Here is a 23,762-nt window from a genome sequence, read left to right on the forward strand (position 1 = left end):
CCCTTTCCTCACCCCGTCACCTCTCCTTTCCCTGAACGTGCTTGTACATTGGTCGCTGTCAAATGCAGGAGTTCAGGGCATCCTACTGGAAGGGGTTTTCTGAGGGGCAGGTGTGCCCTCCTAACTTTCGTCCAGCTTCCACTGCCCTCAGCAGTGTCCTGCACATAATTCAGACACACTGAGTGCTCCCTGGTAAACGCACGAATGCCCGGAGTGTCTTGGTCTGACTCTCCCAGAGTTGGCTCTTTCCCACACACGCACCCAGAGTCCTGCACGGCCAGGGCTGAAGATACTTGTGGCTGACACTGAACTTGGTGAGGGTTTCCTGTAGGTGTGGGGTTCCTGACTCCTCAGAGAATCCCTCCCCTCAGCAGGGATCCCTGTCCCAATTGCTCGTGAATGCTTCGTGGGGCACCTGGCTTGAGGTGGAACTCAAGCTGTCGGTGGGGAAGCTCACTACCTTTGAGATCAGTCTGGTTGCCTGGGTTAAAGTGTAGGTGCTACTGTGGTCTCCGTGTCACAGGGAGGACACTGAGCCCGTAGGGTTTAAGGGACTTGCCCAAGGTCATCCAGCTTGTGAGGAGCTGGAATTCCGATCCACTCTTATCCATGGCACACTATATCCACAACTTCACCCACAGCCTGTGACAGAGGGAATTTGTAGTGTTGACGAGGGGGCTCCCAGATCTTGTAAATCATGTTCATTCTGTATGTTTGCATCCAGCACTGGGTGTAGCAGATTCCTGCCCCTTTGTTTGCATCCCTCCATTTATACTTTCTTGCTTTTTGCTCCAGATCACTACTAAAAATGTGTCAGAATGAGATTTTATTCTGTGATTGCCATTGTGTGATGAAAGCTTTGCTAGCCTGCTTGGGATTAAGGAAAACTGATTGGGAACACCCTGATTACCCCTGTGAAATAAGTGGTCAAGGCCTGCATCAGATGTAGAAGGGGAGGGGCGGGGCCTTTTCCTTAAAAGAAAAGATACGCCCTCAGAAGTGGCACTCTGCTCATTCAGTGTCCGTGTTTTTGCTTTGTAGAACCTGGAGGGTGAAGTCATTTTCCGACTGAGGGCACCAGGTAACACTTATACAATTCAAGTCTGAGTCTCCCCGACTCCACGCTTGTATATCTGGGGTCTGGGGAGGCCCAATCAGGCTGCATTGGTAACCTGTCTCTTCCTGGGCTTTGGGCTTGGTCATCAACAGAACCACATGAAAAGCAATTCCAGGAGAGAAGGAGAAAACTGAGGGGAAAACAAAGGCCTAAAGCAGACGCGAGCAAAGGTGAGGAAAGCTTAAGTAGGGGAACGAGTTCCCTCAGGCCAGTGGAAGAGATAGAAGAAGTAGAAGATCAAGAAATCGAGTCCCCCACCACTCAAGAGGTGGTAGTAAGCCCACAGGAAAAGTCTGTACTGAGTGAAGAGATGGATGAGTCCAGAGGGGACTCTATTCCGGGATTAGAAGAAATGCAGGTTGAAAGAGACAGCTCCTTAAAATCACCCCCGAACCAGGCAAACATGATGGTTCGTGAAGAAGAAGAGGAGGAGAAAAAGGAAAAGGTGGAGGAGGAGAGGGAGGAAGAGGAGGAAGAAGAGGAAGAGCGTGAGAGTTCATCTGTGGATGAGGTAGGCCAGCAGCGGATTCACTCGGGTATGGAAGGTGTGCTGTGTTCACTCCGTGTGTCCCTAAGACAAGCTGGGGTCCCCAGTGGCGCAGTCTCCACTGGGGTACATATAGAGAATAACAAATGTATGTACACCTTTTATTTTTGTCAGCGGGGATCCAATTCTTATCTCACAGCAATGCTTTTTTTTTTTTTTTTTTTGCGGTACGTGGGCCTCTCACTGTTGTGGCCTCTCCCGTTGCAGAGCACAGGCTCCGGACGTGCAGGCTCAGTGGCCATGGCTCACGGGCCCAGCCGCTCCGCGGCATGTGGGATCTTCCCGGACCGGGGCATGAACCCGTGTCCCCTGCATCAGCAGGCGGACTCTCAACCACTGCGCCACCAGGGAAGCCCCCAGCAATGCTTTTTAAAATTCACCTTCCTCTCCTCACATCCCATCTTGCAACCTACTCTGAAGTCACCCCTCAACTTTCCTCATCCCTCCTTGGTCCTCCCTCCTTCCCAGCTCCTCTTTATTGTGTAGACCAACTTAGCCCCTCCATTCCTTCTCTCTTCCCATTCTCTGCTTATGTAAGAAAAAAGATCCATATCCAAGTTGGCAGATAGCTCCCCTTAGAGTGCAGGGAAGTAACTCTCATATTAATAAATCTTGTTGGGCTTCCCTGGTGGCGCAGTGGTTGAGAGTCCGTCTGCCGATGCAGGGGACACGGGTTCGTGCCCCGGTCCAGGAAGATCCCACGTGCCGCGGAGCGGCTGGGCCCGTGAGCCATGGCCGCTGAGCCTGCGTGTCCGGAGCCTGTGCTCTGCAACGGGAGAGGCCACAACAGTGAGAGGCCCACATACCACACACACACAAAAATAATAAATAAATAAATAAATAAATAAATCTTGTCCTCAAAACACATTCAAACTCACAGAACAGTAATTTGAATTCCATAATCATGAAATTGCAAAAGACTCTTTTCCTATATTGCTGTGGAAGAATTGGCATATGAGGCCTCTTTTTGAACAGGGACCCCAAACTCAAATGCCCACAGGCATGCAATAGAAAAGAGGGCTGGACACCAAGTGTAAAACAGTGACACATGAGAGAGACTACTGTCTTAGTCCTCTCAGGCTGCGCTAACAGAACACCACAGACTGGGTGGCTTATAAACAACAGACATTTATTTCTCACGGTTCTGGAGGCTGGGAATTCAAGATCCAGGCGCTGGCAGCTTCAGTGTCTGGTGAGGGCCTACTCCTTGGTTCACAAGCGGCTGCCTTCTTTCTGTGTCCTTACATGGTGGAAGGGGCAAGAGCTCTCTGAGATCTCTTTTATAAGGGCACTAACCCCATTCATGAGGGGCGGCTCTGCCTACATGACCTAATAACCTCCCAATGCCCACCTGCAATTACCAACACACTGGGGATATGAATTTTGGAGGGACATCAACGTTCAGTCGATGGCAACCATGCAGCCATTATTCAGTTCCAGCCAACAATGCCCTGTGGGAATGTAGGCTCAGAATTTCCAGATTTTCTGATTTTAAAAAGAAATCAGAAATCCAGATTTTTAGGTGGAATTTCCCAATTTTAAAAGGCACTGTATGGGCAAAAAGCAATCATAGGCAAGATTTGTCCCACAGGTTTACAACCTCTGATGTCAGGGAACCTGTGGTAGGGATCACCAAGTCTGTTTGATGATGGCAAGTCTAAAGTCTTGTTTTCTGCTTAGGTCAGAGCCCAGGAAGAGAGTCTGGGAGCGGTCTCCCATGAGGAAATGGAGTCCTTCACAACGTCCAGTGGGAACACTTACTTTGTCTTCCTGCCCCTGGAACAAGAAGAGAGTAGCAAAAGGCCCCATTCCAACCTTTCTGCCATTCTCTTCAATGACACTTCCAGTGCCAAGGTCCTAGAACAAATGATCATTCCATCCAGACTAGTTTTAGAAATTAAGAAACAGTGAGTAAAAAACCCCTTTATTCTCATTCTCCTTGAGTTTTATTAACAAGGTGAAATAATATAATGGAAGATTGGACTCGTTTTGGAAAAGAAAACACGTAGGTAACTGAGGGTAGACATGAGAAACACAACACAAAGTAGCAGATGTCCAGGGATTTTTCGCAGTCACAGATATCCTCTGTGAGAGAGAGCCCTCTGCCTGTCCCAGGATGACTTGCTGGCCTGGGCCTTGTATCAATACAGAGGAAACAGGGTTTTCCCTAGAAGGTGTTTCTGGGTTCTAGATCCTGGCATGTCTGTTAATATTAGAGTTCCTTTTCTTTTCTTTTTTAGGAAAATTATATAGATATAGACCATAGTTATGAGTATATCAGTATGGTATTTTGCTCTGGTTATGTGACACATTTAATGTAGAAAATTGAAAAAAGTACAATGAAGAATACAGAATAATTTTACCACTGAATATCTACTGCCCCTAACTCCCAAATTTCTTTCTGGTCCTTTATGTTTGAATTTGGAACAAATGTGAAAATTTGCATTTGGCTCTTGGATAGCATTTGCATTGCCCTCCTGATACTACAGTGTCATAGCTAGGACTAACCAGCTAGAGATCACCTGGTTAGTCTACCTCCCATGTTTACACATGGACAGGAGACCAGAGGCAGGGAGTAGAAGGAGTAAATTCAGGCCTTTGGACTCTATTCTCCTTCACCTCAGCATCATCTCACCTTGAAAATGTCTTCTGACTTGAACCTCATCCTCCTCCTTCCTCTGTCACAGGCCATTGTCTGCCCTCTCCATAGACCAGGGAATGAAGAAAAGCAAGGACCACCATCGGAGCTAATATTTATTGAGAAAGTTTAATACTCTCAATAACTAAGAGAGGGGTACTGTAATTAGCTCATTTTACAGGTGATTCTAGAAACTGAAGCTCAGAATTTATAACTTGGACAAGATCTCTGAGATAGGAAGTAGTTAAATCCAGGATATGAACCTAGACCCTGTAATTCCAGAGTCTTGAACCAAACACTATGCCATCTGGCCTTGGGACCAACCAAAAAAGTAGTTCTGTGTTCAACGGATTGGATTTGAATGTTGAAGCATAGGATACATACCGAAAAGTATGGAAATTATGAGCATATAGCTCAATTAATTACCCAAAGGGAACACACCCAGTAATCAGTACCCACAGGAAAGACAGCACTACCAACCTCCTTCATGTACCCATCTCACGTCAATGCCCTCCCTTACCCAAGGATAACAAATATTCTAACTTCTGAATTAGTTTTACTTGTTTTTGAACTTACTTAAATGGAATCCCATGGAATGTACTCTTTTATATCCGGCTTCTTTTGGTGAACATGTGTATACATTTCTGTTAGCTATATAACTAAGAGTGGAATTGTTGGGAAATTGACTTATATGTGTGTCCATCTGTCTCAGAGGAGATACAACCAAAAGGTACTGCCAAAGAGGTTTCAAAAGTGGGTTTGTTTTAACAGTTTACAGCAGTGTATGAGAGTTCCAGTTGCTCCACATCCTCACTTGGTTTGTCAGTAGTTTTTATTTTAACCATTCTGGTGTATGTGTAGTGGTGTTCCATTGTGGTTTTAATTAGCATTTTCCTGATGAGTAACAATGCTGTGTACCTTGTCATATACTTATTGGCCATTTAGTAATCTTTCTGTGAAATGCCTAGCCAAATTTTTTGCCCATTTTTTTTCTGGTGGATTGCCTATCTTATTTCTTATTAATTGATGTGAGTTATTGATCTCAGATATGAGTTTTTTATTAGTTAAATACATGGCAAATGTTCATCCCGCTCACTGTGCTTGCCTGTTTTGCTCTCTTAAAGGTATCTTTTGATGAACAGAAATCCTTTTAATAAGGTCCTAGTCATCAGTTTTTTTCACTAGGGTTAGGGTAATTTCTGTCTTATCTAAGATATCTTTGCTTGCCTCAAGGTCATGAAAATATTCTCCTGTGTTATCTACCATAAATGTTATAGTTTTAAACTTTCATAGTTAGATGTACAATGCAACTGGAATTGATTTTTGTTTATGTATGAGGTAGAAGTCAGATTCATTTCTTTCCCATATGGATAACCAGTTGACCCCAGGCCATTTGAGAAGACTCTCCTCTCTCCACGGCTCTGCCAGGCCTCGCATCACCACCTCCCCCGATTGATTACTGTAGCTTTATATTAAGTCTTATTATCTGGTGGTGTAAGTCCTCCAACCTTGACGTCCTCCAAGATTGTTTTGACTCTCCTTGGCCCTTTGTATTTCTATATAAGTTTGAAATCAGCTCATCAGTTTCCGAAAGAAGACATTTGCCGAGCTTTTAATTGTTATTGTATTGGATGTGTAGATACATTTGGAGAGAGCCAACATCTTAACAATATATAGCCAAGAAGATCACTCTACATTTTAACAGGATGAGATAATAAACTGGGAAGAATATTTGCAACTCACATCTCAGTCAAAGGACCTCATGTTCCCAATACATAAAGAGATTCTAGAAATTAATAAGAAAAAAGGCAACTACACACTAGAATGATGGACAAAAGATATTAATGGATAGTACACAGAAAAAGAAATTTAATAGTCTTAAACACATGAAAATATGCTCAATCTCAGTCATAATATGAGACAATTGTCAAATTCAAGAGTTTGACAATACATTCTGAAGCTATGGATAAATAGGAACTTTTATTCATTGTTGATGGGAGTTCAAGTTGCCTTGCAACAGAAGCAGTTTGGCTGTATCTACCAGATCCACAAATGTATTTCAGGCTTTGATTCAGTAGTTCCCTTTCAGGGAATTTACTCCTATAGAAATTGTTCTACACTTGACATATGTACGAGGTTATTCATTGCAGTCTTCTTTGTAAGAACAAATGGTTGGAAACCATCCAATGTCCTTCAACAGGGGGTCTGGCTAAATGAATGATTGTCCACCCAAACAAAGAGATACAGTGTAGTGGGAAATAAAATAAGGAAGAAGGAGTAGAAGGGGGAAACACTTTAAGCATCAGTGTGGAGAGATATCTCCCTGGTCACAATTGCTGACCCTCGCTGGTCTCTCCCTTAGGCTTCGAGCTGGCTTTTTTGAGCACTTAGAGAAGTGGTTTGACCAATGTGCCCTCAATGCCCGGGTCATCGTGGCCACCAAGATTAATGAGCTGGATTCAGAACTGGAGCTGCGTCTGCACCTGCACCAGCCAAGAGCCCAGCTCATTGAAAAGGACATCCACAACGTCAGGGCAGGTACTGCAGACCCCCGGTGTCTGTGCCGTTGCAGCCCTACATTCATTAGCAGCTTGTACCACGCAATGCTTAGCATGTTGTCATCACACGTTGGAAGATGTGCGTGAGGGTTCGTACCTCCCAGGTTGGCAGAGAAGGTTGCACTCAGAATCCTCATTTAAGGTTTTTTTTTAAAGAAGGTGTTAGATGCTGAAATGAAGAGTATTGTCCTCTTTTAGCTTTGTGGATCCCAGATATGCTCACACACCTGTCAGACACACACCTGCATGGCAGATACCCTAGAGGCAAGCCTCTAGTTCAGGAATCAGAGCTAACAGGTTCAACCTGTCTAGCTGTGGGATTCTGGGCAGGTTACCTGACCTCTCTGATCCCTTCCTAACCTGCAGAAGGCATGCGTTGGCGGTAATTGATTCTCCTTGAAATGGTACAGTGAGGAATCATGAACATCTCGCATAAGCCAGAACCTCCAAAAGTGGTAGCCACTGTTTTCAGCTTATTTTAACACTTAAAAAGACATGCCATTTCTCTCTAAGGCAGAGGGCTCCATTAATCAGAGGGAGGGCACTTTTATTTGGACCCTTCAACGGCTCCTGTCAGGTTTTTACTCGAGTCACACTTTAAGCTCCATTATTGACCCTGAAAGCTTCCAGAGAGCCTCCACGTGACCCCACCCAACCTCCTACTGCCTGGAGCAGCGAAAGAGTGTGGACTCCAGAGGCCCAATGCTTGTGGCCTTGGGAGACCAGCTTCACTTTTGGAACCCCGTTGTCCTCATATGGGAAATGTGTGCATTAATTATAAGTATAAACAAAGATGCTCCCTGAAGGCTGGTTTTCTTCCCCTTCCCTGGCTCCTGGGCCAGTGCATAATGTGAAAAACGAGGCTGGAGAAGCAAAGCCCCAGAATCCCACCGTTTGTTTTTGGCAGAGCTGAGACCATAGCACTTCCTCCACTCCAGGCAGTAGGAGGTGAGATGAGATGAGCGGGGACTCTCTGCTAACTCTAAAGGCCTCTGATGGAGCTCTTGAAGTCCATTGTAACTGAGGCTCATTGGAAATGAGAAGCCACTGATATAAAGGGACACATGCCAACTGCCCAGCTTTGTGCTGGCTCTTTTCTCCCAGGCCTTCGCATCGAGATCCCTGCCCTCCCCAACACCCATCCCACCTGCTCCTGGGGTGGGAGGTGCTGTCCGTCTCCCAGGCTTTGTTCCCTTCTGCCGCAGGCAGGGTATCTCCACCGCAGGCACCTCGCTGATCACAGCCGGCCAGATCCTCCTCTCCAGTTAAAGACCCAGGGCTGTCTCATATTGGCCTCCCTGAGATCTGTGTCCATTCCCAGGCCAGGCCCTGGGGAGGGCAGTGGGGACAGGATAAGGGACCTTGGCCTGAAAGGTCCCTGCTCTGTAGCTGGCCTGGGAGAGGCACATCACTGTCCAGGAAAGCGCTGTCCTGAGTTGGCTTGAGATTCTGGAGGGCCTCATCTCCCCTTGTCCTTTTCCAGCCGAACTCTCGCTTCACCAAGAGCGGCTGGACAGCCACTGTGCGGGGGTGATGGAGACGCTGAGGAAGGAGAGGAGGATGTTCTGCCAGTTCCAAGAGGAGCAGAACATGAGGAGCAAAGACTTCCAGCACAAGATTTACGACATGGAGCACATCTTCTTGAACGCCACCAAGAGCCAGAAGTAAGGGCACTGGGGGTCTCAGCTGCAGCCTCGTGGCCCTAGAATCCCCACCAGGTGGCTGTTCTCAGAGGAGTGGTTACCCCACCCCCTGTGGGTAATAGAAGGGTCAGGGTTTCCAGAAGGGTTTTCACCTCTTCGCAAGGGTGCAGCTGTGTGAAGCATCTGGCGGGGAGCTGGGCGCTGGGGTGGGGGGAGCAGCCAAAGAGAGAAAAGGGTGCCCGTGGTCAGAGTGCAGGGGTGCGGACGATGTGCCCTGAAACGTCCATGGTGGGAAGGACCGCTCCTATCAGGGGAAGTCAGGAAGAGCTCCCTGCAGGAGGCCCTCGGGCCTGGGATGGAGAAAGGTGGGGAGGGGGCAGGGTTCCCCCGGCGGAGAGGAGCACTGGCCCGGCTCGAGGTGGGGATGCCCTGCTCTCAGGGCAGAGTGAGGGGTCCCAGGAGGCCCCTCAGGGGTTTGAGGTGAGGTGCCTGTGAGTTAGAGCGGGTGGAGGGAGGAGGGGGCGGAGCCAGTAGGACCTGGGGATTCTCTTAGCAATCTGGTGGCAGGGGCTGCCCTCTGGTCCAGCTCACTGAGAGCCCCACATGCACTGGCATCGTGAATTTCCTTCTAAGGCCTCTTTTTCTACCCAGAGAAGACAGGCAGTGGTTCTGGTGACCCCACAGCTGGGCATGGCATGTGGAGCTCAAGCCACCTTCCAGGCTGACCGCCCGTGCCCAGGTCACCACCCTGCCCTCCCGTGTCCCCCAGGCTGGTCACTCTTAGCAGCACTCTGCACCGGGAACTGCTCAGCTACGTCGACGTCGTCCAGCTGTCCCTGCGCAGCTTCCGCCAGTACCTGGAGGAGAGCCTGGGCAAGCTTCGCTACACCAACGTTGAGTTTGTCAGGCACTGCAGGTGAGAGCCAGCATCTGGGGCCTCTGTGGGCCACTGGGCTTCCTCTGTTGAGAGGTGGTCTTGTTGGCCTCTCCGTTTTTTAATAGGGACAAAATATCCGTAACATAAAATGATCCATTTTAACCGTCTAGGCGTCCAGTCCACTGGCATTAAGTACATCCACACTGTCGTGCTGCCATCGCCACCGTCCACCTGCAGCACATTTTCACCTTCACAAATTGAATCTAAACGCTAACTGTCCATTTCGCCCTCCCCCAGCCCCTGGGAACCACCATTCTATTTTCGGTCTCTATGAATTTGACTACTCTAGGGACCTCGTAGAAGTGAAATCACACCAGATTTGTTCTTTTGTGTGTCTGTTTTTTTCACTTAGCATGATGTCTTCAGTGCTCATCCATGTCACAGCATCTGTCAGAATTTCATTCCTTCTTAAGGCTCCGTAATATTCCATTGTGTGGATGTACCACATTTTGTTTATCCATTCATCTCTTGATGGACACTTGGGTTGTTTCCCTGCTTCTGTCCTTGAGCTACCTGCATTTGTTTTTCCATGGTCTTGTACTTTTAATCTAAAGCCTTGTCAACCACAGTATTTGGATTGGGTGGAAAGGTTCAGGTCTGATCAGTGGATTTATTTCTCCCAAATTATTTTCAGATTGTTCTCAGAGGGAGGCAACTTTTCTTCTGAAGAAATTGACTCACTGTGTCATCGACTGGAGAAGGAAGCTGCCCGGATAGAGTTTGTTGAAAATTTAATCATGATCAAGATGGAGAAGATGGAGAGCGAGTACCTGGACCAGGTGAGCAGGCCCCACCACGACCTCTAGCCAGGCTCCCGTCATACCCGCTTACAAGGTGGTTGCCTTGCTCACTGCCTGATAGGCTGGTCAAGCCCCCTTTCCAACCATTAGCTGAGCCTGTCCCCCTCTGCTTCTAAAGTCCAAAAGTTCCAAATTAAGCCCCACTCCTTTACTTTTTCTCTTTCTTTAAGGCTAATGATGTCATCAACAAGTTTGAAAGTAAATTCCATAACCTGTCTGTGGACCTTATTTTCATAGAGAAAATCCAGCGGTTGCTGACAAATCTGCAAGTGAAAATCAAGTGCGAGGTAGGACAGATTCATTCTTCATCTGCCCCATGGGCCTTGATGTTTATCACACACACCTGCATGCCAGGCACTGTCCCAGGTGCTGGGGATACTGCTGTGGTCTCTGCCCCATGGGACTTGCACTCCAGCCCGGAAGTCAGAGATTAAATCGTAATAGTTTCTAACATCCACTGAGTTATTATGCACCATGCAGCCTGCCAGTGGGCTTATTTTGATTAACTGTGTGAGTCCTCACAAGAGCTGTGTGAGGCAAGTACCGTTCTTATCCCCATTTTAGAGATAAAGAAACTGAGGCAGAGAGTCATTAAGTGACTTAGGGCAAGAACACAGAGTTCTTAAATGGTGGAGCCAAAATGTGAACCCAGGTCTGACTGACACCAGAGATTCAGGCCTTAGACATGCCAGGCCATCTGGGCTACAGAGGCCATGAGGGCTGTGTGAGGTGCGTGGGGACGTAGAGGAGAGGATTTCACCTGGACTAGGAAAGTGGTGTTTCCCAAGGCTTGATGGCGAAGGAAGAGCCAGCCAGGCAGGAGGGTGGGGAGCAGTGTCCTGGAGAGATCGTGAAAAAAATCCTGGGGAGCTGGAGCCAAGGGGAGAGAGAGCTCGAGCAGGAAAAAGTGGGGAGCAATGAGGCTGGAGCGGGGGCCGGGTCAGCAGGGCCGTGTGAGCTGGGCTCCTGGTGCTGGAGTGAGGGTCGGGGCAGTGGGGACAAGGGAAGGGTGCTATTTATTACAATTTTTTAAGCTGTATAATCTTGAAAAGTTTCTTCAAAAACATCACTTTGATGGTTTCTGTCTCCCTAATGTGTTGCCATTTTTACTTAACTATTCCTTTTTGGAGGAACATCTGGTGGGTTTCACTTATAATATACACAATGGTGTGTTAGACATGCTTGCACTGGAAGCTTTGATGGTGTCCATAGGGTGCCTCCCAGAGCTGGAATTACTGGGTTAGAGCATGAATGTTTTAAGGCTCTTTGTACTTTCCAGGTGGCTTGTACAGACATCCCCTCACCAATAGGGCATGAGTGTGTCCTCCTAACGCCCTCAACCAGTACTGCAGGTCACCAGTTTTATTTTTAAAACTTACTATTTGACAGTAAAAAAAAGTCCTTTAAATTTGCATTGATCGAGTTTCTGATATGACTGTGCATTGTTCCCCCGATTTCATTTTTTCGGTACTTAATCCACCTCTCAGATAATGATTTGCGGAACATTTTCTTGATCAAAATAAGTATTCTAGAAACAAAACTCAGAACCTCTGGTTTTTCTAGGTTGCAAAATCCAATTTGCAAACAGATGGATTAAATTCTTCTCTGGAACAGCTTCAAAGCAAGGTGCAAATGTGCCGAAGCTCAAGGGGAGATGAAAAAGTAAGTGCTCAGTGGATACTAAGTTATGAATAGTAAAGATGCATCAGGCCAGAATCGTAAACTGGAAATAAACTTACATCTGTGGTCAAGATTTCTCCACCACCAGCGGGGCCTCTGAGCCTTCCTACTTAACCCCTGTTTTATTCAATGGAATTAAGGACGAGAAGAGAAACCAGCCATTGCCCCCGGCCCCTAGCACCTCCCAGGCAGGCATCTTGAGGCCAGTGAGCACAGGGGCTTGAGTCTGGCCTCCCTCCCCCTCTGATGTCACCAGGCCTCCCTCCCTGTAATTGGAACGCAGCCCTGGATGAATAACAGAGGCAGGACTCTGCCCTCTGAACAACCACCTTTTGTTCGATTTTCCTTTTGTTTTAACCATTGCACATAAATTGGTTACTTCCATTTTCTGTGTATAAGCTGTGAAAAGTCCAAATTGGAGCAAAGTCTGGGAGAAGCGAGGTTCCAGGTGCCTGCCAGGCCCTGACCAGCGTAGCGGGTCTCTGCGTGTTTACATTGTTGACTTGCTTGTTTTTCTGCCTCTAGTGCATGTCTCTGTCCCTTGTGCCACCTGCACCCTGGCCACTCCAAGTAATCTTTTCTCCACAGTTCAGCCAGGCACTCGAGAACCAGATGTTCTGGCCAGGGGTTCTGTCTTCCATTTCAGTGACTAAGTTGAGGTTTTATTGTTATTAGCACTGAGAGGACATTTATTTTTCTATCTTTACTGCTTTTTCTTGCATAGTTACATGTGCTTGGTGAAAAAAGTTCGAACATCCACAAAGCACAGAGTGGAGGTCCCGTGTAACCTCTTGTGTTTTCGTGCAGATGTTTCTACACATACATGGGGGGAGCAGGGGAAAACCAGCTTAATCTGCTGTGACCGCTTCAGCAGGCCCTTTAGGGACAACTCTCTCTCTTCAGAGCAGAAGCATTTGCTCTCCCACATTTCCTCACTTCCTATCTGATGTGTCAGGGCAGTGGGCAGGGTACCAGGGGGCTTGCACAGACCCTGGCATGGGGTGGGGAGCATTTGCTTGAGCGGGCGGGTGGTCCTGTGTTGGCGGAGGACACTGGTTGGACTCACCTGCCGGGTGGTCATCAGGAGGCGGAAGCAATGCATCAGGTGCTCGGTGAAGGCAGTGGGGACCAGGGAAGGGTGTGCCCAGGGCCGTGTGCTCAGTGCCACGTTAAAGAAGACCTTCTGGCTGCTGGGTGCAGAAAGGCAGGGAGGCAGGTAGGAATGAGGCAGAGTGCCAAGACCGAATAGTGTCACCACTCGAGACTCCAGCAGGGACATGTTCCAATCCCGGGGCTGAGCAGGGGGGGAATGGGTGGGATTCAGGGTGCATTGGAAATGAAGGGAGTGGGAAGAGGCCAAGGCGCCACCTGGCCTGGGTCATCCATTAGGTCAGTGAGCCATTCAGGGAGCAATGTGTGGGGACCACTGAGCGCTGTGCGGGCTGCTTGGGGAAGGTGAACATCCTCACGGGTGCTTCCCTGCCCCCTGCAAGGTATGGTCTGTGGGATTGTTGCTCTAAGGGGTCATGTATCTGACGTATTCGATCTGATAGCCAGATCACCCTCCAGAAAGGCTGTGGCCATTTCACGCCTACACGCCCTCGCCATCTTGGGCCAAATATTTCCTTCTACACGTAGAGCATTAGAACTAGAAGAGATCCTAAGGAACATACTGTGTCCCCATCACACTGATGGGGAGACTAAGTAGAACAAGCTTAAATCATTTGCCCAGAACAAACCCATAGAACCAGGAATAGAACTCCCGATGCCCCATCAGGGAAGGATCCACTGCTGCAGTGGAGCCACCTGAGAGAGCCAGCCCAGGGCTCCCCACTCCCACAGGGCCCTCCCTGCAAGTGAGGGGCCTCCATGGAGCCAAGAGGTGTCCTTGCCAGCCAGCCGGTTCCTGCAGTTCACATGGAGTCAGCCTGCCTGCCCGCAGCCTGCTTCCTGTGGCTTTTTTCCTCCATGTTCGCACTAGATAGTGACCACAGAAGACCTCCTTGGCCTTGTTCGAACTTGGAAAGAAAAACTGAGCCAGAGGATTCAGTATCTCAACTGCAAGCTGAACATGGTATCTGTGACTCAAGTGGTCCTTACCGTAAGGAACGGGATGGGGTGGCCATGGGGAAGAGCGGCTGAACTGTTGGGTCCGGGCTCCCAGGAAACCCGCAGGGCTCAGCACAGCCCAAGGCAAGAAGATCTCCCAGGCCACTGCTGGAAGTCAGGCCTGCTGGGATGCCTTGGAAAGGCCACAGGCTGTGGAGTCAGATCTGGGTTCAAATCCCAGATGGGTCACTTCCCTGCACTTGTCTCTTAGGAGGCCCCTCGCCTCCTGGCAGCACCTCCTCCCGCCGTCAGGGCCCACCAGCTCTCAGGGCAGCCTCACCTCTCAGCCTCTTCCTTCCCACCCGCTGCCATGAGCAGCCACCGGCTTCTCTCCACCCCACCCCCATGGCCTTGTCCAACCCCCCGTCTCTTGCCCACGTGGCTGCCCTTATCATCTCACTTCCCCCCATGATCCATTCCCAGAGCTGCAGCCAGACCTCATGTTGGACAAGGCCAGTCTTCCCGTGTCACTCTCCTGCCCTTGCGACAAAATCCAGACCTTTTACCTAGACCTGCGCAGCAACCTCCCCCAAGGTCTGCCCTCCATGGGCACTTCATTTCTCTGGCCCCCAAAAGAGGTCTCTTCCCCCAGGCCTTCTCTCACCCCCTGGTTTTGGTGGCATGTCCCACTTCCCCATGAGCCCACAGACCATGCAGTGAGGTCTCCCTTTTAGGAGCCGTCTCCCCTAGACGGTGTGCCCCAAGAGGGCAGAACCTGTCGCCCTCACCCCACCCTCTCTCACCAAGCTTTAAACACCAGAGGTGCTCAGCCAGCTGCCAGAAGGGCTGTGACAGAGCCGATGGGAGCATAAGCGAACACCCCTCAAGTTCTGCTCTGGCCACCCTCAGGCCCTGCCTCACACTGCCACGCTCTGAACCAGCCCTTCCTTCTTTGGGGAGGCTCTTCCCGCCGTGCCACTAGTGCTAAGCTTCCATCACACCATCAGCACTGCGCCCCACAAGGTGAAACTTAGGGGTCCAGCTGGAGTCCTTCCCTTACAGTGCTTACAGCCTAGCACTGAGCCAAGATGCAGGATAAAATAGGGAGCAGTTCACCTAAGCACTCGTGGTGGGCCACCACTCCCACCCTTTCTCTAAGGTCCAACTCGAGGGGGAGGTGGCCACTCACTCATCCATGTACTCATTCTCTCGTCCGTTGGTCAGAAACACCACCTGGGCACATCTACGGGTGGCCTTACAGGTCCATGACCCTCAGCCTCAGGGAAGACGCTGGAACTTCCCCTTCATAACACTGGCCCCATTTTTTTTTTTTTTTTTTTTTTTGCGGTATGTGGGCCTCTCACTGTTGTGGCCTCTCCCGTTGCGGAGCACAGGCTCCGGACGCGCAGGCTCAACGGCCATGGCTCACGGGCCCAGCCGCTCCGCGGCATGTGGGATCTTCCCGGACTGGGGCATGAACCCATGTCCCCTGCATCGGCAGGTGGACTCTCAACCACTGCGCCACCAGGGAAGCCCTGGCCCCATTTTTGACCATTTATTTGTGGTCAAATAAATGTCTTGTCTCTCTGACCAGACTGTAAGCTCCATGAGGGTAAGGGTCACATGTGGGCTCTTCATCCAGGCTTGCAGAAAGCAGGCACTCAAGAAACATTTTTGAAGCATGCACGTGTAAATGAATGAATGAATGAATAGTCCTCTAAGGTAGATATGATCACTGCTACTTCACGGAAGGGAAAAGGGAGGCTCAAAGAGGTCAGGCAGCTGGCCTCCAGCCACAGCACCTGGGCAAGGTGGTGCTGGGACGGGAACCCAGCCTGCCTGCCTGCCTGCCACCCACACAATTGGGCCCTGATCTTTGGCCTTCAGGACAACATCCTGACCAACCTGGTGGTAGGGAGTGACATCCTGGTGTCTTCAGAAGCCCATGAAGAAGAGGCCAAGGTAGACGTGGTCACCCCCGAGTCCTTCACCCAGCCAAGCCGCATGGGGAAGTCCCTGATTGAAGACCCAGCTGTGGAGGTGGTCAGGAGGATCCTGCAGTGAGTGGCCTGGGTGTGCACAGTGGGGCCCTGAGCCTTCGGGAGCCAGCCCCCATGTGAGCCCACCCTTGACAGCTGTGACCTTATGCGGGGGCTTCTCCTCTCAAAGCCTCAGCTTCCTCTTCTGAAGTGGGGCTCACGATTGGGCAGACTCGCGTGGCATCGTGGGCTAACTGGGATAGTGCCCAGTGCCTGGCCTGAGCCGTGCTTGTGGTCACTGGGGAAAAGCTCACATCCTTTCCTTTGGTTTCAGATTTCCTGACTCCAAATGTCCAACCCAGCAGTGTGACAAAGAGCGGTCCCAAACAGGTAGCGGCAAACAGGTCTCAGGGCACCGGTGGTGGGGCAGCTGGTGGTGCCACCCGGCCCCACCTCACCTTGGATTCTCTGTTCTTGTCCTGGGTGCTTGTCACCCAAAGGCTTGAAGCGACTCCGGAGCCGGGCAGAGAACTCCGTGAAGAAGGGCTTGTCCACTGCCAGTACCACCTTGGCAGCGAGGTAGAAAGGCTAGGCTGCCTGCGATCTCCCCGCCTCAGACCCCACCCCGCCACCCTTTACCAGACCATGTCCTCAGAGTGCACCTCCTGTGCTCACAGCCCTGACACTCCAAGGGACCCCACAGGGGCCGGCTTTGACACCGGCTTTAGACTGGTCTGTGCTCACCCCCGCCCAGTGGCTTGGCTCGCATGGCCTCCCACCCTGGGAACCTGTCCGGGAGTTGGGTGGTTTTCCATGGTATTGTTTGGCTTCCTGGATTGCCGCTAGAAATAGCGATCTGTCCTCCTGCAAGTCTGACTTCCACAAGCCGGCTTCCTGAGTTTTTTATTGTAGCTAAGGGGTTGGTGTCCTAGGGCAGGTTGTTGCAGCTTATGGGCCAGAGTTCTCTACTTACATATGGTCCAGCTGTTGTCCATTTGCATATTCAGTCTCTCAGTGGTTACGAATGAAGTACATGTTGCTAGGGCTGCCAGATAAAAATTCAGGATGCCCAGTTAAATTTGAATTTCAGATGAACAACACGTATTTTTAATATTATATATGTGTGTCCCAAATATCGCATGGGATGTTCACTAAAAATTTCTCATTGCTTATATGGAATTTGAGTTCTTTTTAAAACTTTATTGTTGTATAGTTGATTTACAGTGTTGTATTAAGAAATTCAAGTTTAACTTGTATTCTTATTTGAAAATTTGGCAACCCTACATGTGGCTCAACCTAGTTTTCTTTGGGTCCTCACCACAGAAAAGGATACAGATTTCTGGGCCCGAGCACCTCTGTCCCTTAACCACTGTCGGCAGCCTTGTGTGGGTTTTAGTGGTCAGGGCTTCAGCCCCGCGATAAGGCTGTCTCCAGAGCTGCCGAGGGGGAGGGAGCATCTCGAAGCGCGGGGCCGCACAGGCAGGCCCGGAGCGGGGGCTCACGCGGGCTCAGGTCTGCCTGCGTTCATCTCCAACCTCCAGAGCACTGACACACCTTTGCCCCACAGCATCACACGGTATGCCAAGCCCAACAGACTAGATAGAAAGTACCATGTGCTCGGAGACAAGCCACCTCCTCCGGCGGAGTAAGTGTCAATGCCATGTCCTTTAACTCCATTTTAACCTGTCATCTTTGTCAGGGGGCAGCTAAATCTAACTCAGCTAAGGGAAATGGGAAGTAGGGCGCAGAGCAGGAGAGGTCGGCATGGGGATGGGTGAGAGTCAAGATTGGTTTGTCTCAGCCTAACTCACCTAAATTTATTGAGAGATATTTCCACCAAATTTAGACGTTCACCAAGAAGCCATTCTTCTTTCCTTTGAACAATAAGTTCATTTCTATTCAGTCACCTTTTGTTCCTTAAGGGCCAGCTGAACCATCTACTGAGACTTGGTAGTAGGGCAACCAGTCAAGGGGCTTTCTAGACGTTGGGCCTGAAGCACCCAGAGGGGCCCACTCGGGAGCAGCTCCTGGCATTCCAGTTGCCCATCACCCCACTCCAGCTGGCAGGGCTTCTTTGGATCCTGGAGGAAAAGCCAGCTACAGAACAACCTCGAGTCCCAACAGGGACCTAGATAGTCAGGTTTCAGCTCTCAGTGGAGAGTTGTAGCCAGATATTGGAGGAGACTAGGAGAATTGAGATTTGGTAAGAACTGACAAAACGTACATGACAGCGAGATCCATGCCAGTTTCCAGGGAGGTCACAAAACCTCAAAGCCAAGGAATAGGGATAGAATCTACTAATCACGAGAGAGTGGTATAGTTTCCCACTGAAACATAAAATTTACGTCGCCCTTCTTTTTGATTCTTGTTTACAAAACAAGTCTGGTCTCATTAGCTTTGCCTGATTATTTACGTAAGTGCAGCAAGCGTGGTGACTGACCACCTAAACTTTTTACGTTTGCGTCGCTGGAACTTTTCAAAAAGAATCTCAGATTAGACTCTTAAAAGCCTCTTGAAGCCAAAAAGGCGAGTCAGATTTCACCTGCAGTACCTATAGATTTGGGTGAAAGCCTCTCTTCTTGAGGTCCCCACAGTACCTTCAGGTTTTCCTTACTCACCTGTGAGGCTGGGAACCTCATAAGCCAGGTGCCAGGTGGGTTTTCCCAAGAGGGCTCTGAAGCACTGTCTCCATGAAGTCAACCTTAGTTTCTTGAAACTGTTTGGTCACGTCTGATCCTATGCATCATTGTCCATATGACATTTCAGTCAAAGCCTTGGTTATACATCAATGTTTCCAATTACGTCCTGTTACAAGGAGGACAGCTTTTTGTGGAATTCACACAAATAATTATATTGCCATAAAATAAGTATACTTAACAAGAGTTTCCGAATTCTAGAGTGCATATGAGCGGGTGAAACATCCAGCCTCTTTCAAATTAGCCCTTTTTCCTCTTTAGCCTCAGGCAGTCGCTTTCAGGAGTTCCTCTGTCCCTTGAGAGCCCTGATGGGGACAGGATGCCTGAATTTAGGTCAAGCGACTGTAGGGAGTTGAGGGCTGGAGTGGGAAAGGAGAGGTCTGGCAGGGTGGACAGAGAGACAGGCGAGGTAGGGCTATGAAGGGGTCATATCAAAGGAAACCAGGGAACTGAAGGGAAGGTGGAAGGTGGCAAAAGGAGGAAGAAGGAGCATAGGCGTGGTGGGGGAGAGAGGTCTTGGGGGGGTCTCCCCTCCAGTTTGGGAAGATCTTGTTTCCCCTAGAAGCCAATGAGGTTCCAAATTATCCTTCGTAAAATCACGCCAGGGTCATGAATCACACAGTGGAAAAGTATTTGGGAAAGTATAGTGAAAGCATGCAGAGGAGCCTAACGTTTGCTCGAGGGGAGAGTTTTTGTCAAGGTCAACAGACAGCAAATTACTTTTCCAGAAAGCAGTCGGGAAAGGTATAGTGAAGGCCATAAGTTTATGCCTTTTGTGCAGGTCCGTGGGTCCCTCTACCAAGGAAACCATCTATGAAGAAGAAAACGCTTGCATGATAAACCATATGCAATACTTTTTATCCCAGTTAAAAATGGGAAAAAAACCCTAAAGGTCCAAAAATGGGGGATTGTAAACCACGGTGCATACATACTCGATGGTGTCACACAGCCATTTAAAATGATATCATAATGTAGGGGGAACACTTTTAAGTGTGCAGAATGTAAAATGCCCATGAACCTAGTTCCAGACCAATTTAAAAATCAGCAGAAGGAAATACAGTAAAATGTTAGCATTTATTTTTTTCTTCTTGCTTTTCAGTTTATTTCTAATTTTCTTTAATTATGATGAATGAATTTTTAAATGAAAGATCACATGACTAATATACATGTATTTTAGAAAATGCCAAAACTGATGTGTGTGTAAAGCAGTCACTGCATCACTTTATAGAAACTGTGAAAAAATAGCTGTCCTGCAGGTACATGCAGTTCTAACACATCTGTCCCTTATTTCAGTCTTACTGTTGAGGCAGTTGACCTAACCGACAGGAATATTCACTGGATCTGTGCAGGTTTGTTCAGTAAAGACCTCGTGTGCGCACAGTCAACCCAAAGGCCAGAGGTACCTGAAAGAGGATGTTTGGTCCTACAGGCAGTCTTGCTCGTTCGACTAATATTTATAAGAAATCATTCTTTCTTCCCTCAACCAAGACTGAGGCACTGATAGGTGCAGGCACTGCGATGGGACAGGGGATTCCATGGTGAACAAAAACAGACACACAGTGTGTGTCCTGGTGGACTTCACCAGGTGCTGGGAGAGATGGGGCTAATGACCAGTCACACAGATCAGTCCCCAGTCCCCCTGTGGGGAGTGCTGTAAAGCTGAGGGCCACAAAGAGCATTGGAACAAGGCAGTCAGGAATCACCACTGAGCCAGGATCTATGGAAGAGCAGGAACAAACGTGACCAAGAGGAAAGTTGGTGTTCCCTGGAGAGGAATCAGTGTGAGCAATGGCCCTGGGGCAGGAATGAGTAATTACAAGAAGTGATGAAGACAAAAGAGAACAGAGACACTTGGAAGCTGCCAAGCTCAGCTTGTCACGTGCAAGAGGCATTAAACTAGATGAACAGAAATATTAGGTGGGGACATGCTTGGGCATCCCGAGCTGTCCAACTCCAGTTCCGGCCGGGTTGCTGAGCACTCAGAATGCTCAGTCCCTTTGGCTTTGTCCACACCATTTAGTGTGATTAGACAAGGCCTCTCAGGGATCTGTCTCCTGTGTGTTGCAGGGATTTTAAAGGCATCGTCCTGAGCCTCCTCTGGGAGAGCAACGAGCACCTGCTGACCGTGGTGGAGGTGAGGGCTCTACCTGCCCCTTTGCCATCCGCTGGTCACACGTCCCCAGTGGGCTCTGCCTCCTGCCTTCTGCTGATAATGGCCTTTGGGTGAAACTGAACAAAGGGGACTGCAGCCCCCATGACCACGCTACCCAGCTTCTGTCACCTCATGTGCTGTCTTTCATCCTAGAAATTCAAGCTCATCCATTCATTTACCCATTTATCCAGCCACCAACCATTTCTTGGCTACTGTGTGTCAGATACCGGGTGTGCCAAGAGGAACAAGCCCCATCTCTGTCCCTGAGAGGCCGGCACCCAGCAGAGGATGACAGACATGGTGGCACCACAGAGGGATGGGTGGGGCCGTGGGAGCTGGGGACCTCTAGTAGGAGCGACCCAGGGCCCTGGTCCAGTGCACCCCACACAGGGGTGTCTGTGTGCTTCCTGTCTGCCTCCCCCTGGGCTGTGAGTCGTCAGAGAAGAGCTCTGGGTCATCCGTATTAGTGGCCCAGCTTGGCGCTTCAGAGAAAGCTCTCGGCCTGGTGGGTGGAAGACCCATTTTAGTCTTGAAAGATACCTAGAATTATACCATTGGCTCGCTCATGCCTCGCACAGCCCTGGGATACTGACAGTGGTGACAAGGACAGACAGGGAGGAGGAGCAACCCTGGCGGAGAGGACAGCAGTAGAGAAGGCCAGGGGGTGAGGAGAGCACAGTGGAGGATGCCAAGATGCTGGGCCAGAGCCCCCTGGGGAGGGGCCTGGCACCCACACTTTCAACCCTTTCCTGCAGGAGTTTTACCACAAAGAGAAGCACTCAATCACCAGGCCCGACTGCATGTACGGAACCTTTGACCAGTGCACAGAGAACGTCAGCAGGAAGATCCTGGTGTACCACAGCCAGGCCGATGAGTACCACAACTCCTGCCTCATAGGTGGGTGTGGCCAGCAGATGGGCTGCAGGCCAGTGGGGTTGGGGGCACAGAGCCTCTCACGGCCTGAATGATGCCTTCCTGACCTGGAGGTCACTGGGGAGGCAAAGGAGCCTCCCTGTGAAAAGCTGACATCTTACAATTAGGTAAAAACCTTGGTCAGATTTAACTGGGGAGAAACAACAATGCCAAAAAAAATTCACTTTCCTCGAGAAATATGGTGATTTGTATCACTAAAAATGTTTCACTCATTGAATAGATATTTTTTACAGCTTTATTGAAACATTCACTTAATGAATTTAATACATTTAATTTTATTTAATTTTCATGTATTAAAACGCATTGAATTGTACACTTTACACCCATTCAGTGGCTTTTAATATAGCCATATAGTTGTACAACCATCACCACTGTGAATTTTAGAGCCTACTGTCCCTCCATCACGTCCCCAGCCGTAAACAACTGCTAATCTACTTTCTGTCTCTATAGATTTTCCTATCTGGGCTTTCACATGAATGGAGTCATGCAGTATTATTTATTCATTCGGTGATGGACATTTGGTTGTTTCCACCTTTTGGCAATTATGGATGCTGCTGCTGCAAACGTTCACGTGCATATTGTGTGTGGATGTGTGATTTCATTTCTCTTGGGTTTATAACTAGGAGGAGAATTGCTGGGTCATATGGTGCCTCTGTGTTTAATCATTTGAAAAATCCTTCCACAGTGCCTACTGTATGCCTGGCCTGTGCTGGGTTTGGGCTATGATGAACTTGATAGACATAGCCTCCTAGAGAATAGGGACATGAAAAGAGGCAGGCAGGATACATCTTGCCGTTTATGTTTATTATAACGACCTAAAGGGAGCTGTGAAAACTTACCCATAGGTCCCGCCCCCATTCCTATTTCTCCATGTCCACAGCTATGTGTGTTTTATGCAGTCATAAGTCCTGATTATTTCTGCTTGTAAGGCAGGGAACCTGAGGGCCCATCACAGGCCTTCTGTGTTGGTTGAGGGGCAGCACGGGTAGAAGAGGGAGAGGATTAGGGGATGGCCAGACCTGGGGTCAAGACCCAGCACTGCCATCTCCCAGCCATATGACCTTGACCGAGTCACCTTCTCTTGCCTGTAAATGGAGACAAGGATAATACCCACCAGGCAAGGCTTTTTTGAGGATTAAGCCCCTCACAGCCCTGCCATATGCAGGGGAAATCACAGCAGTGGCTCTCATTACTGTAGCTATAGAATGACTGGAACTGAAACTACGGGCAGCATTTTGTTTCTCTAGCTCAGAGTTTCCCCATGTGAACTCTGTGGGAGCCCATCCTATGTGATCTTCCTCAAAAGAGGGGTTCCCTGGTCAGATGGGTTTGAGAAATGCTGCAGGTTATGTCCCTCTCGGGCAGATTGACAGTTCACATTAAATGAAGACTTCCATTTCCTTCAGGGAGTCCAGTATCCTGACCAACTCTCCCACTGAAAACATGTAAAAATCCTGGATATAACACTTTTGCGGTAAACTTTTAAATGCATGGATGAGCTAGCTATAAAGTAAGAAACATACAGGGCTCCAAGATTAAGTGAGAATAGGAAATCAGAGATAAATTGAGCAGTGACTCTGGCTATTGCCATGAGGGCTTTGCTGACTCCCAGGTCCACCTGAGCCTCTGTTTCCATGGCCTCCAGGACACTGGGAACAGAGACCAAGCACCCGATGACCCAAGGTGGGCAGTCTGAAAGGGCACAAGCCACAGAAAACTGGGTCTCCACAGGGCTCCATCTGCATAGTAAGGAGAATGAGACAGAAACCATATCCCCTTCTCCCCCAGTGACTAGAAGGAAACTGTCTTGTTATAAGCCCTGGCACTGGATAAAGAAGAAGAAAAACTCCATTGAAAATCCATAGCTATAAGCCAGCTCTTATGTGGTGTTTAAACCTGAAGTCACATTTAGACAAACCTAAATTCAACTTTGTGTTTGTGGATCATCCATAAGACCTCTAGCTGATACCTTAGGTTAAAATGATTTTGAGTTAGTCACACCCAGATGCTTGTTTAGTAGAGATACTACAAAT

At 49.0% G+C, this 23,762-nt stretch overlaps 1 protein-coding gene across 6 annotated transcripts in view; it reads left to right on the plus strand.

Annotated features, from left to right (window-relative positions):
* Positions 1-23,762, plus strand: part of CCDC180 (coiled-coil domain containing 180) — a 55,761-nt gene that overhangs the window by 23,217 nt on the left and 8,782 nt on the right. For 3 of the 6 annotated variants that reach the window (XM_029202327.1, XM_029202322.1, XM_029202325.1), the window contains 16 exons: positions 1,042-1,081; positions 1,210-1,628; positions 3,345-3,571; positions 6,665-6,840; positions 8,344-8,524; positions 9,273-9,419; positions 10,075-10,219; positions 10,411-10,527; positions 11,804-11,902; positions 13,902-14,021; positions 15,857-16,029; positions 16,283-16,338; positions 16,449-16,527; positions 17,516-17,593; positions 20,712-20,778; positions 21,552-21,693. In XM_029202327.1, coding sequence (XP_029058160.1) covers positions 1,042-1,081; positions 1,210-1,628; positions 3,345-3,571; positions 6,665-6,840; positions 8,344-8,524; positions 9,273-9,419; positions 10,075-10,219; positions 10,411-10,527; positions 11,804-11,902; positions 13,902-14,021; positions 15,857-16,029; positions 16,283-16,338; positions 16,449-16,527; positions 17,516-17,593; positions 20,712-20,778; positions 21,552-21,693 — 2,266 coding nt within the window. The remainder of the gene's footprint in view (positions 1-1,041; positions 1,082-1,209; positions 1,629-3,344; positions 3,572-6,664; positions 6,841-8,343; positions 8,525-9,272; positions 9,420-10,074; positions 10,220-10,410; positions 10,528-11,803; positions 11,903-13,901; positions 14,022-15,856; positions 16,030-16,282; positions 16,339-16,448; positions 16,528-17,515; positions 17,594-20,711; positions 20,779-21,551; positions 21,694-23,762) is intronic. The other 3 variants (XM_029202323.1, XM_029202324.1, XM_029202326.1) reach the window with 3 other exon arrangements.

This window comes from Monodon monoceros, unplaced genomic scaffold, assembly GCF_005190385.1.
Source record: "Monodon monoceros isolate NGI ecotype Baffin Bay Population unplaced genomic scaffold, NGI_Narwhal_1 Super_Scaffold_5, whole genome shotgun sequence".
Lineage (NCBI taxonomy): Eukaryota > Metazoa > Chordata > Mammalia > Artiodactyla > Monodontidae > Monodon > Monodon monoceros.